This window comes from Hydra vulgaris, chromosome 14, assembly GCF_038396675.1.
Source record: "Hydra vulgaris chromosome 14, alternate assembly HydraT2T_AEP".
NCBI classification, from domain to species: domain Eukaryota; kingdom Metazoa; phylum Cnidaria; class Hydrozoa; order Anthoathecata; family Hydridae; genus Hydra; species Hydra vulgaris.
In genome coordinates, this window is record NC_088933.1 from 29,792,514 (window position 1) to 29,804,337 (window position 11,824).

At 27.9% G+C, this 11,824-nt stretch overlaps 1 protein-coding gene and 1 long non-coding RNA gene across 2 annotated transcripts in view; both read right to left on the reverse strand.

The window, feature by feature from the left end:
* Nucleotides 1-10,232, reverse strand: part of LOC100197276 (laminin subunit beta-1) — a 39,531-nt gene extending 29,299 nt beyond the window's left edge. The window contains exon 1 of the mRNA XM_065818176.1: nucleotides 10,085-10,232. Within this exon, the coding sequence (XP_065674248.1) occupies nucleotides 10,085-10,142 (58 nt within the window). The 5' untranslated portion in view covers nucleotides 10,143-10,232. The remainder of the gene's footprint in view (nucleotides 1-10,084) is intronic.
* LOC136090762 (uncharacterized) lies at nucleotides 931-8,090 on the reverse strand. Its single transcript, XR_010643700.1, has 2 exons — nucleotides 1,797-8,090; nucleotides 931-1,551 (listed from the first exon to the last, which is right to left on the reverse strand). It is a non-coding gene; the product is annotated as an uncharacterized LOC136090762 (long non-coding RNA).
* Nucleotides 10,233-11,824: the final 1,592 nt, after the last annotated feature.

Sequence of the window (11,824 nt, forward strand, 5' to 3'; positions counted from 1 at the left end):
TAATATTTTGTTAACAATTTTATATTATTAATTTTACTACTCTAAGTATACTAAAATTATATTAAAATTTGTTTTTATTAAAAAAATTTTCTCATCGTTTTGAAATGCTAATAGAAACCAGTAACTTTTTGCTTTAACGTTTCGCATTAACAACCCTGAATTTTACTGGAAACCTATTCGCACCAATCCATCGCGCAACCCTAAGCTGTGACTGGGCCTAGTTTAATATTCTAAAAATTGCGAAGATAAAATGCTCACATTGAAAAACTTGCCAGATAATTTTTAACCTTTTCAAGTTAATCTAGTTTATTCTTTTATATTTCTAATAACTATGGATTTAATAATGTTTTTATATTTTAATTATAATTTTTTGTAAATAATTTTAAAACTGTATTTTTACTTGCTAACTCCTTAGAGTGCTAGGAGTTATTATATATATATATATATATATATATATATATATTATATATATATATATATATATATATATATATATATATATATATATATATATATATATATATATATATATATATATATATATATATATATATATACACATATATATATATACACACACACATATATATATATATATATATATATATATATATATATATATATATATATATATATATATATATATATATATATACACATATATATATATACACACACATATATATATATATATATATATATATATATATATATATATATATATATATATATATATATATATATATATATATATATATTATATTAGGGGTGCACCGATGCATCGACCATTTAGCCGATGCATTGGCATCGGCCTTCTAACCATCGGCCGATGCCGATTGTTTTGAAATTTTTGAAATTTTATTTTTGATTCTGTGTTTCTATATTATATCCACACATAGAATTACGCCATAAACATAAATACAATGTATAAGTCTAACTTATTAATAATAAGTTATTATATAGGCATATATGCAACCACTAAACTAAAAATTTTTAAGTGCTTTTAACAAGGCTCTCTACTTTTTTTAGAGTTTTCTTATAATTTAGTACATTAATTATATAACTTATGGATCCAAAACTCTACAAAGAAGTTTAAAATAAAGAAATGCACATTTAAAAAATATAAACATAAAGTATAACATATTTAAAACATAATAGACCAACTTGCGTCATGTTAAAAATAAATATAAATTTTTATTGTGTTATGAAAAGTAATAAAATATGTTATATAAAACTGTGAATCTATTTTTTTGTTTCCGTTTCTCCGAAAAATTTCCAATTCGCATGCACAAAAGCTAGATTTTCTCCATGTTCTGCAGTTAGTCGGGAGCGTGTCGATTCATAAATATTTCCCCCAGTACTAAACAATCTTTCACTGAACACAGAAGAAGACAGAGCAAATATTTTTTGGCAAGGTATGAGAGGTCTAAAATATTATTGCTACTAGAGTGTTTCTTTATACATGTATTTTTGTAATTTCCCCACCATTTATATGGACATTCTTTTTGATGCAGATTAGGCAGTGATAAGTAAAAGTTTATTTCATCAGTTCTAAAAGAAAATTAAGTAAACAAAAAATATAAAAACTAAATTAAAATGTAAAGTACGAATTTTTATTATTAAAAGTTGTTAAATATTAATGAATTTTAGTAATATTATTTTATTTCATTTTATTTTTCAATTTTTATTTGTCTATGATAATTTAGAATTGAGTTTTATCTATAATAATTTATTATAAATTAGAAAAGAACAAAAAGTTATCAAAGTTCTTATTTAAAAAAATCATTTTAACTTACATTTTTTCCTTTTTCTCTAAATAAATTTGTGCCTCTGTTGAAAGTTTTTTACAGTTCTTTACTTTTGTTGATTTCGTTAATTCAGTGTCAAGAGGTGTTTTTGAAATTTGATAGAAATTGTATAAGTTTTCTGCCATTTTTAATTTTTTGAGTAGAGAGCTAGGTTCTTGGGTTGATTCAGATGAAGTGTTTGTTTCACTATCCGATTGAGTTAAGTTGTCGGTAGTTAAAAGGCAATCTGTAATATCAGTTTTATTTAGGTTCATGTATTTCTCTTGAATATTTAATTTTATTGTGTCTTCTCCTCATCTGATATGGCATAACTAAGTTTGAATCTTGGATCTAAAACTGTAGACATGTTCAAGTTTTTGTTATATTTATAGCTGGAAAACCTTGAGATAAAATCTTTTTTCAACTCTTCTATTATAGTTTTTATTTCACCTGCATTTTCTGAAGCATAGGCTAGGTACGCTTCCATTAAAACTATAATTGGAATAATTTGAGACACTGATGCCCTATTTTCACTCATCTCTAGTGTAGCCACCTCAAAATGCTTTAAAGCTAAGATAAGCGTCTCAGCTAATAACCATTGGTCTTCATTAAGATTAGAGGCATTACACTTTTGATTTCTAATAAAAAATAATGTTAGTGAAGTTTTTTGTTCAACTAGTCTTTCTAGCATGTAAAATGTCGAGTTCCATCTTGTTACTGCATCTTGTATAAGTGAATGTTGGGGTAACTTTAGCTGTTGTTGAATTTCATGTAGCATATTCATGGAAGATGAAGAATGATGAAAGTGTGTGACTATTTTTCTAGACTTAGCTATAAGATCATTTACAATTGTTTGCAGTTTGAAAAGCTTATCGGTTATACAAAGCTAAAGAGTGTGGATTACAACTTAGAGAATTTTTTTCTAAACCAGCTTCTTTTATGGGTAATTTCATATTAGCAGCATTGTCAGAGAGGACAAAGTACACTTTGTTAGTTGGTATTTTCCATTCATTTAAAGAGTCTTAGAAATTTTGATATCTTTACACCTGTATGAGAGCCTGTTATTTTTTTAAGTTGTAGCACAGCTGTCATAGAATTAAACTCTGAGTTTATCCAGTGTGCTATTAATGAATAAAAGCTTAGATCATTGTGATGTGTAGTCCATCCGTCAGTGGTAAAACTCAAAAAATCTGCTTTTGCTACACGATTCATAATTTGTATTTTTATTTTTTCATAAATTAAAGGAACAACTGTTTCAGTCATATGTTTTCTAGAGGGCATGGTATACCTTGGTTCAAGATGCATAATTAGTTTTTTAAATCCTTGATCTGTAACTAAAGAATACGGCTGAATGTCTACACATATCATTTCTCCGATAAGCTTAGTTATTTTTTAAGCTCTTTGTTCACTTGAAGTCCATTTCCTATGCTTATTAATAGTTTCCTCAAGCTTAGATTGATGTTTTTGATCTAGAATAACTGTAACACTGTTGCTAACGGATACTTTGCTATTATCATTCTCTTTACTGGTTGAAGTAGATGCAATAACATTTTTTTTTTCTGTGTTAATTTTTTTGAAACATTTTAGATCTTCTACTTTCTGGAAAACTTTTATATGTTTTGCTTTCATATGCCCTCTTAAATTAGATGTTGTCATTTTTTTGCCAGATGTTCCTCCTCTTGATATTTTCATTTTGCAAAAATTACAAATCGCTTTTGAGCGATTATTTTCATCAATATCAAAATAGTCCCAGATTGGACTTTTCGTTGCTTTACTCATTGTTTCTTTAATTCTAATTTAATAATATCTATAAATTTAATTCTACATTAAGAAAGAAAAGTTTTTATTTCATCGCGCACTATTTTTATAAAAGAGTAGAACAAAAGAGAAAGAAAAGTTAAACTTGAATTGAATTGAATGAATAACGTTGTATAGAATTTTTTTTTTGTTGCGTCGTTTCTTCCTTTTTTAGATGAGAGAAATAAAAGTTTAATTGAAACAATACTTTGAATAAATGGGAACTGGAAGAGAAAATTGCTTTAATAGTGTTTAGTTGATAAACATTTAAAATAATACGGCTGCAAAACTAATAATTAAAGTACCATAAGCAATAAAAGCTTTGAAAAAATACAAGTTTATCATTTTCCTTAAGATAAAGAACAAAGAAATATTTGGATAAAAAGTATTCCAAATTCTAATATTTTAGTTTCAGATAAAACTGTTATTTGTCAATTACATTGGCCAACAGTTTTCGGTGGCAAAAAGTTACTGTTCAAGGAAAACAAAGACCGAAAATGCCACCATCTGTATGGCCAGGAGTTCCTTCTCAAATACCTACTCCATTGCCACGTCATCGCACTACACAGAAATTTTTAAGCATTGTTAGAAATGTTAGAACTGATGAGCTTAGCACTTTTTTATTGGTTGATACAGCAACATATATTGATTTAAAAAATTTTTTATTAAATAATCTGAGGGTTTTTTCAGTTTCAATAATAACATATATGATTGAAAAAACAATTAATGTTCAATCTATTACGTTTTATGATGGTATTCCTTTATTTCTTGTTAAAATTTTTGAGAATTTACATTTTGAAACATTTCATTGTGGAATAAAATGTTTTGTAAAAAGTTTGTAAAAATCGTATAAATATTATTGATTCTTGGTCAAAGTTTGAGGAAATACTACATTTTTTAAATGTCTTGGAAATATATCATAAGAAAAACATTATTCATCAACAAATATCAGTTATGTCTGCAAAGCTTATTGGAAAAAAAAAACGAATCAGATACAATTATACGGGGTTTCAAATATTTTTCAACATCTTGTGCTTTATACAATAAACTAAGAAACAATTTTCAATTACCATCAGTTAGTACTTTGACACGCATAGTATCAAAAGTTTGCAAAATTGATGATGCTAGTTTCTTAGACTCAGTTTTCAAAAACATTGAAGGAAAACAAAAAATTTGTATAATTATTTATGATGAAGTATATGTCAAAAAAATGATGCTCTACCATGGTGGAACATTGTTTGGTAAATCTTTAGATGATTCATCATTATTGGCTAAAACTGTGTTGGGAATTATGATAGTATGTCTCAAATTAAGTTCAAATTTTCTGTTTGAACAAATAAACTCCAGCATAAAACTTATAAAATCATCATCTGGCGATGTAAAAGTTGTTATCTGTGATGGTAGTTGTGTAAACCAAGCATTTTTTAAATTCTATTCCAAAACTGTTTCAAAACTGATACTATTTCAAAAAAACCTCGGAAAACGGAAGATGTATTTACTGTTTGACTTTGTTCTTCTTTTGAAAAACATTAGGAATCTATGGCTTACAGAAAAAACTGGGGAACTAGTGTACAGTGATAATGGTATTTAAATACAGCTAAATGGAAGCACCTTAAATGCTTATATCAATTGTCAGACTTGAATGAAATTGCAATAGCTCCTAAGCTAATTCAAAGGCAAAATGTATCTACTTGCCTTAAAGTTTTTTCAGATAAGACATATCATGCCTTGCTGACCTATTCTCAAAAAATTTCAAATTCTAAGGATACTGCAATATTTATAAATAAAGTAATAAACTGGTGGAAAATTTTGAATGTGAAAGGTCGTGGAGGTGATGTAAGACACAATGATCCACTAGAAGCACCTATTTGTAGTCCTGATGATTGCCGTCTTAGTACTCTACTTCAGTTTGGTGATATGGCTCTTGAAATGTATCGTAAATATGGCAAGAGTGAAGCAGTTATCTAATGATACTGTAAAATCAATTCACCATATATGCTATGGTACTGTTGAGCTATGTAAATATTTATTAGCAACCAGTCATGGTTATGTTCTTCTTGGTATGTTTACAAGTGACCACTTAGAAAAAGAATTTAGGAAATTGAGACAAGATTCGGACCTACTTTATAAATGTTCGTGCCTACTTTATAAATGTTCAACAAATTATAGAAAAATTGCATATAAATCACACATCACTGATGTTATCTTTAAATATAGACATAGATTCTTTTGATTTTAGTTCAGGTAATGAAATATTTGACAATTTAGAAAAACTAGAGTCATCAATTTCTGATACTACCAAAATGTCTTTGATTTATGTATTGATGTATGTAGAAATAAATATAATGAAAACATTTTGTTCAATCAAACATTACTTTATTATGAAAAGTTTGGTGAGTACCTCAAGTCTATAGATCGTGGTGGTCTTAATATTCGACCAGACAATGTTTGCCAATGGGTTTTTTTTTTGCTTTATCTTATTTCATTCAATAAAAGATAAAGTTTGTCGTAAGATCTTTTTGAAATTAATTAAAAACATTGCAACACTCTTGCTAATATGTTTTTAAAAAATTTTTGTGCACCAATTACACCAAGATCTAATAAAGATTCTGCATTAAAAGTTTTAAAGTAATCATAAATTTGTTTAAATGATTTGTATCTGTTGTTGTTAAAATATATGCATATATTTTCTTTGTTTTAATTTTTTTTTAAAATAAAAATGTTTAGCTTTTAATTACATTTTAACATAAATATTTCTAAACAAACTAATTAAACTCATTAAGAGTCATATTTTGATTATTAATGAGTTTAAATTAATAGGCCCCCAGTTTACGGTCGCGCGACGAATAGGCCTTTATTATAGATCGCCTTGCCCTGAACCAAAAAACCATATGGCTGTAAATAATTTTAAAATTAGAGCGAAAAACTAAAGATTAAAAAATTGGTGTCATTGTCACTAAAACTTTGAAACCTTTTTACTCTTACTTTATCAAATATTATTTTAATTAATTATTTAACTTTAATTAATTAATTAACTTTATTACACATTATATTTAATTCATAATCAACTAACGAAAAAAAGTTTTTATCAAAACAAATTTAAACGACTTTAAACTTTAAAATCATGCAAATGCAACTAAAATTTCGTATCAACCAAAAAATTAATTACAGGACTAGTTTTTTGCTTGTGTTCATTTAAGAAACTTTTACCCCGCCTACCGTGATCCCGGTAGTTCATAGACGAGATCTCGCCAAGGCGGGGTGAATGATTTTCATACGGCTATGTTGAAATGATAAGAATTTGAAAGAGTGGCGAGATCTTGGCTGTTTTTTTTATGCCATTATGGCAAAATGATTTATCATTTTTTAAAAATTTAATTCACCTCCCAAGGTTCCAGAGGGGCCACCTTCGTTGAAGAGACTACTGTATTGTGACTACGACCCTCTTTTAACTCTTTAACTCCAAAACACGAAACTTGACAAACAAGGCGGCTGCGCAAATAAACAAGTAATTTTATTGGTTCGATGCTGAACTCTTTTGAATGTATTTATATATTTGTATGTATATATGTCTGTGTTTGTATATATATATACTTCTTGTAAGAAAGTTATAAATGCTATTAATTTATTTAAAGATACTGGTTCATTAAGCAACAAAAAACGCAAGTCTCGCGAACGAAAGACAACCCCCAGAGAAGACGCAGCCATTGTCCGTATCTCAAAGCTGAATCCTTTTGTTGGCGCACCAAAAATTAAAGAGTAAATTGCTCAAAATTTAAAACTCGATCTATCTGTCAGCACTGTTAAAAGTCGCTTACGCGAAAATAAGCTCTTTGGAAGGGTTGCTCGAAAAAAACCATTGGTCTCAAAACGTAACCTCATCAGCCGTTTGAAGTTTGCAAAACAGCACGTACACAAAGATTTAAGTTTTTGGCAAAATGTGCTTTGGAGCGTCGAGTCTAAGTTTAATCGCTTTGGATCCGACGGAAAACAATATGTTCGTCGTCCCCAAAACCAAGAACTCAGCCCTCGGTATACTCTTAAGGCCGTAAAGCATGATGGGGGCAATGTGATAGTTTGGGGCAGTTTTTCATGGTGTGGTGTGGGCCCGTTGCATAGAATTCAAGGGACAATTGATCAAAACTTGTACAAAGAAATACTAAAAAACGTCATGTTGCCATATGCCGAGGAAAATCTACCTTTGGTTTGGAAATTCAAACAAGACAACGACCCTAAGCACACCGCCAAAAGTGTTAAAATATGGTTTAACGCTAAAAAGGTTGATGTATTGGAATGGCCTGCACAGTCATTAGACCTAAATCCGATAGAAAATTTGTGGGAGGAAGTTGACAGAAACATAAACCGGTCAACTGCAACAAATTTAGACCGACTTAGGATCAAAATAAAGGCTGCATGAGACGCCATTACGCCTGAACGATGCCGAAAATTGATCTCGTTAATGGGCTGTCGTTGTCAAGCAGTTATTGACTCAAAAGGATACCTCACTAAATATAAATTTACCTCTAAAAAAGTTTTCTAAACTATTTATATAAAGAACCTCCATGGTTTTGGTTGCAAAAAGACGAAATGATAATTTTGTACAGGGTGTGCTATTTAAATTGCCCCCTTATTCTGTACTTCTAAATCATTTATATGATTGTACTTCTTTTTTAACTAAGTTACTTTCTATTCTTACTCAGTAATGTTATCTTCTAAAATTAATATTTTATTAGGCTGAAAAAGTTTAGATCTCAAAAACTCAGATCTCTGGAAAATGTATCATTACATATTGAACATCAATCTGAGCTATTTATATGTATATATATATATATATATATATATATATATATATATATATATATATATATATATATATATATATATATATATATATATATATATATATATATATATATATCGATTTTATTTCAGATGTAGCCTGAGAGATAATTTGTAGCTTTAGTTTGTACTGATGCAAATTTAGACCTAGTTTTGTGCATTGCTTTGCACTTATGCAGGTTAATATTTTATCAGTGGGAAGCTAATTAAGCGCACGTTTAACTTTATTATTGGGAAATTTTTATTTACTCTGATAACATATCCTAAGATTCAACGAGACAAAAAGAAAAAAGGGATTCATAAAAATAATGTTATTTTTTCTCATTTAAATAAATTTTAATTTCTTTAGTTTACAGAAATTTAAATTATAAAAGGATCTTTCAGAAGGCAGTTTTATCATACTGTTTGAGACAGTAATAATACTTTGTTGTATTTATTCAATACTATTTTGTAATATTAAGGGAACGATAATAACCTGTCGGTTGTTACTAACAACCGGGGCTTAGGATAACGTAACTAAACGTTATTATTGGTCGCAGTAATAGCTTACTATAATAATTTGTTATTGTGGAATAAACGGGCTCTGGTTAGCCTAATTTAGCTTTGTCAAATCTAATTTTTTATTTTCTCTTTTCTAGCAATTAATACCGAGTAATGACTTATGTCAGTCGGTTCCCAATGCGAAATCGACTAACATAAGTCTAACATAAGCCTAAAATTATAGTGTCTAAAACACAAGATGTGCTTTAAACGTTAAAAAAACGTATTAAAACGTATCAATACGTAAACGTTTTATACGTGTAAAACACGTCTTATGCCCACTGGGTTAGTGTTAGAAGTTTAGATCAAGTTACGGTTTGCTTGCTTTAAAAAGTGAGGTTTTTAGTTTTTTAAATAGAATAAAAAATATTTTTATGAAAAATTCAGCACAATTTTTCTTGTTTTCTTTTTTTTTATCATTTGGACGTGCTGAATAGGTTGAATTGTGTTATCACTTATACGATTTTTTATTATCTTGTTCATTATCATTATCATCATACGATTTATCATTATACGAAGAGTTTATTTTCAAAACGCAAGAAATTGTGTTATTGTGTACTGTATTAAGCAACATTTAACTAGAAAATTCAGGGGCGCCCGTTGCATCTGTTTTTAGCAACGACTTACAAATAAAAAATTTATTTTATTTGAGAAGGGAAGTAAAGCCGGAGAAGCCAAAGAAGTATACATATTACCCATGCGAGTGTTTATAATAAGTGACAAATAATTTAAAGTAACTACTTAAATGTTTGAAAATTTTTTTTTTTTATTTATATTTAAGTTAGCACAAAAAAAAATTGCTTATAACGGGTTTTGAAAACAAACCTTTAACTGACTTCAATGAACATTGCCCATTTAATAGTTGTTTTTTAAATAAAGACACCCTTAATTTTATGTATTAATTTATATAAGATTAGACATATATATTTACACGTAATTAGAGAGTATAAAAAAAGTAGTTTTCTTGGAAATTTTGAATTTCCAAGAAAATCTCGAAGTTGATGTTAGAGTATGCTGAGATTTAAAAAAAAAAAGTTTCACCCACATAAATTATGTGACACCATTGTTTGTCAATTACTCTCCTTAAATATTTTATTTTCTTATTTTAACGTTGCACTTACCATAGACTATTACTAAACGAAACGTAGAAAACCATAAATTTTGCGTCCGACCATACATTCTGTCACGTACACCAAATGAAAATTTGTGTCAGTTTTATAAAGCGAAAAATCATGTAATTGTATGTATATTTATTCTAAAAAGCAAATATGAAAGACAAAATTATTAAATCTTTTAATGATAGAATTATTTTATTCCTAATTTGTATAATTAATTTTTTTAAAAATAAATTAAAAAATATAAATATTAGGTATCTTTAAATATCACATGACAAATTTTATTTATTAACTTAAAATAGTTCTTAGACTACAGCAGTAAGCTGACACACTCTGCAGGCGTACCACGTACCTGACCACTCTGCAAGCGTGCCACGTGTCTGACAAAGTATCTTATTAACATGTACCGACGCCTAAGCGTACCCAACTAAAAGCCTTAAAAGTATTTCACCAGAAATTCCCTGGAATAAAATATAACATTCAAAACCTGTTTGAGAAAACTTTTCTTATGCGCATCGAAGTTAATGTTCATGCGCAATGAAATGATTACTTAAGCGCATAGAAGTTGTTACTTGAGCCCATAGAAACTATTTTATAATATGTAATTTTAGTAATAACATTAGTTGATTTACTTTTTAAAAAAATGACATTAAAAATGACATTTCACAAGTAATATATTCATCTTGTTTTTTTATTTCTTACTACTTTAATATTAATGTAACGCCATGCAAAATTAAAAATAATAGCTTTTTAATACGTTATACAAGATCCTACTTGGTTCTTAAAAAAATGATGGTAATTTATAGATAGCTGATTCAATGATTGAAGGATAACTCTCAATAATAAAGATAAAGAATATATTAGGTATTGTAAAAAATACATTTGTACTGGTATTGTATCCTAAACATTATCATAACAGGGGTAAGAAAGAACCGAAACTTTGGGCTTACTTTGGGTAAACATTTTGTGGGTTCACGAAATGTTGAAAAAGGTAAACAATTCTTGCAGTAATGGTAATGTTTTGGTTTATAGTAATAGTAATTATCACAATTATAAGTTATAAATTATGATGAATTGTAACAAAACCAGTTTTTATTGTTTAAAAAAACATCAAACTTAGCTATATCAACTGTTGTTCAACTTTTAAAAATATTTTATTTACTTATTTAAAAATAAGTCAAATTTAGTATCAAACTTGGTATTAGTATTAGCTGTACGTAGTATGAGTAACTGTATATAGTATGTGTAACTTACTTTGTATGTGTAGCTGTACGTAGTATGTGTAACTGTGCTTTGTATATGTAACTGTTCTTAGTATGAGTAACTCTACTTAGTGTGAGTAACTGTACGTGATATGTGTAACTGTACTTAGTATAGACATCAGAAAATATAAAAAAAGGTTTAGAAAAGTGCATAAGAACTGACAAGTTCTTGAATTGCTTAATAATAAAACGGTTCAGAGCATGTTTAAACTTATTTTGAGTGTTTTGTTTTAAAGTTTTAACCTAACCATTCATAACCCGTTCATGAGTTTGTAAGTTTTTTCTTTACATACGTTGGTAGTTCTTTTTAAAAAAAAAAGGAAATTTAGAAGTCAGATAGTTTAAAATTTAGAAAACTTCAAACAATTCGATAAAATGACTTGTCGCTTATAGATACAATAAAAAAACCCTCAATAAACTACAAAAACTATTAAAATACATCTTAAGTACAAATATAAAAATAAATATATAAAATAAAATTGCA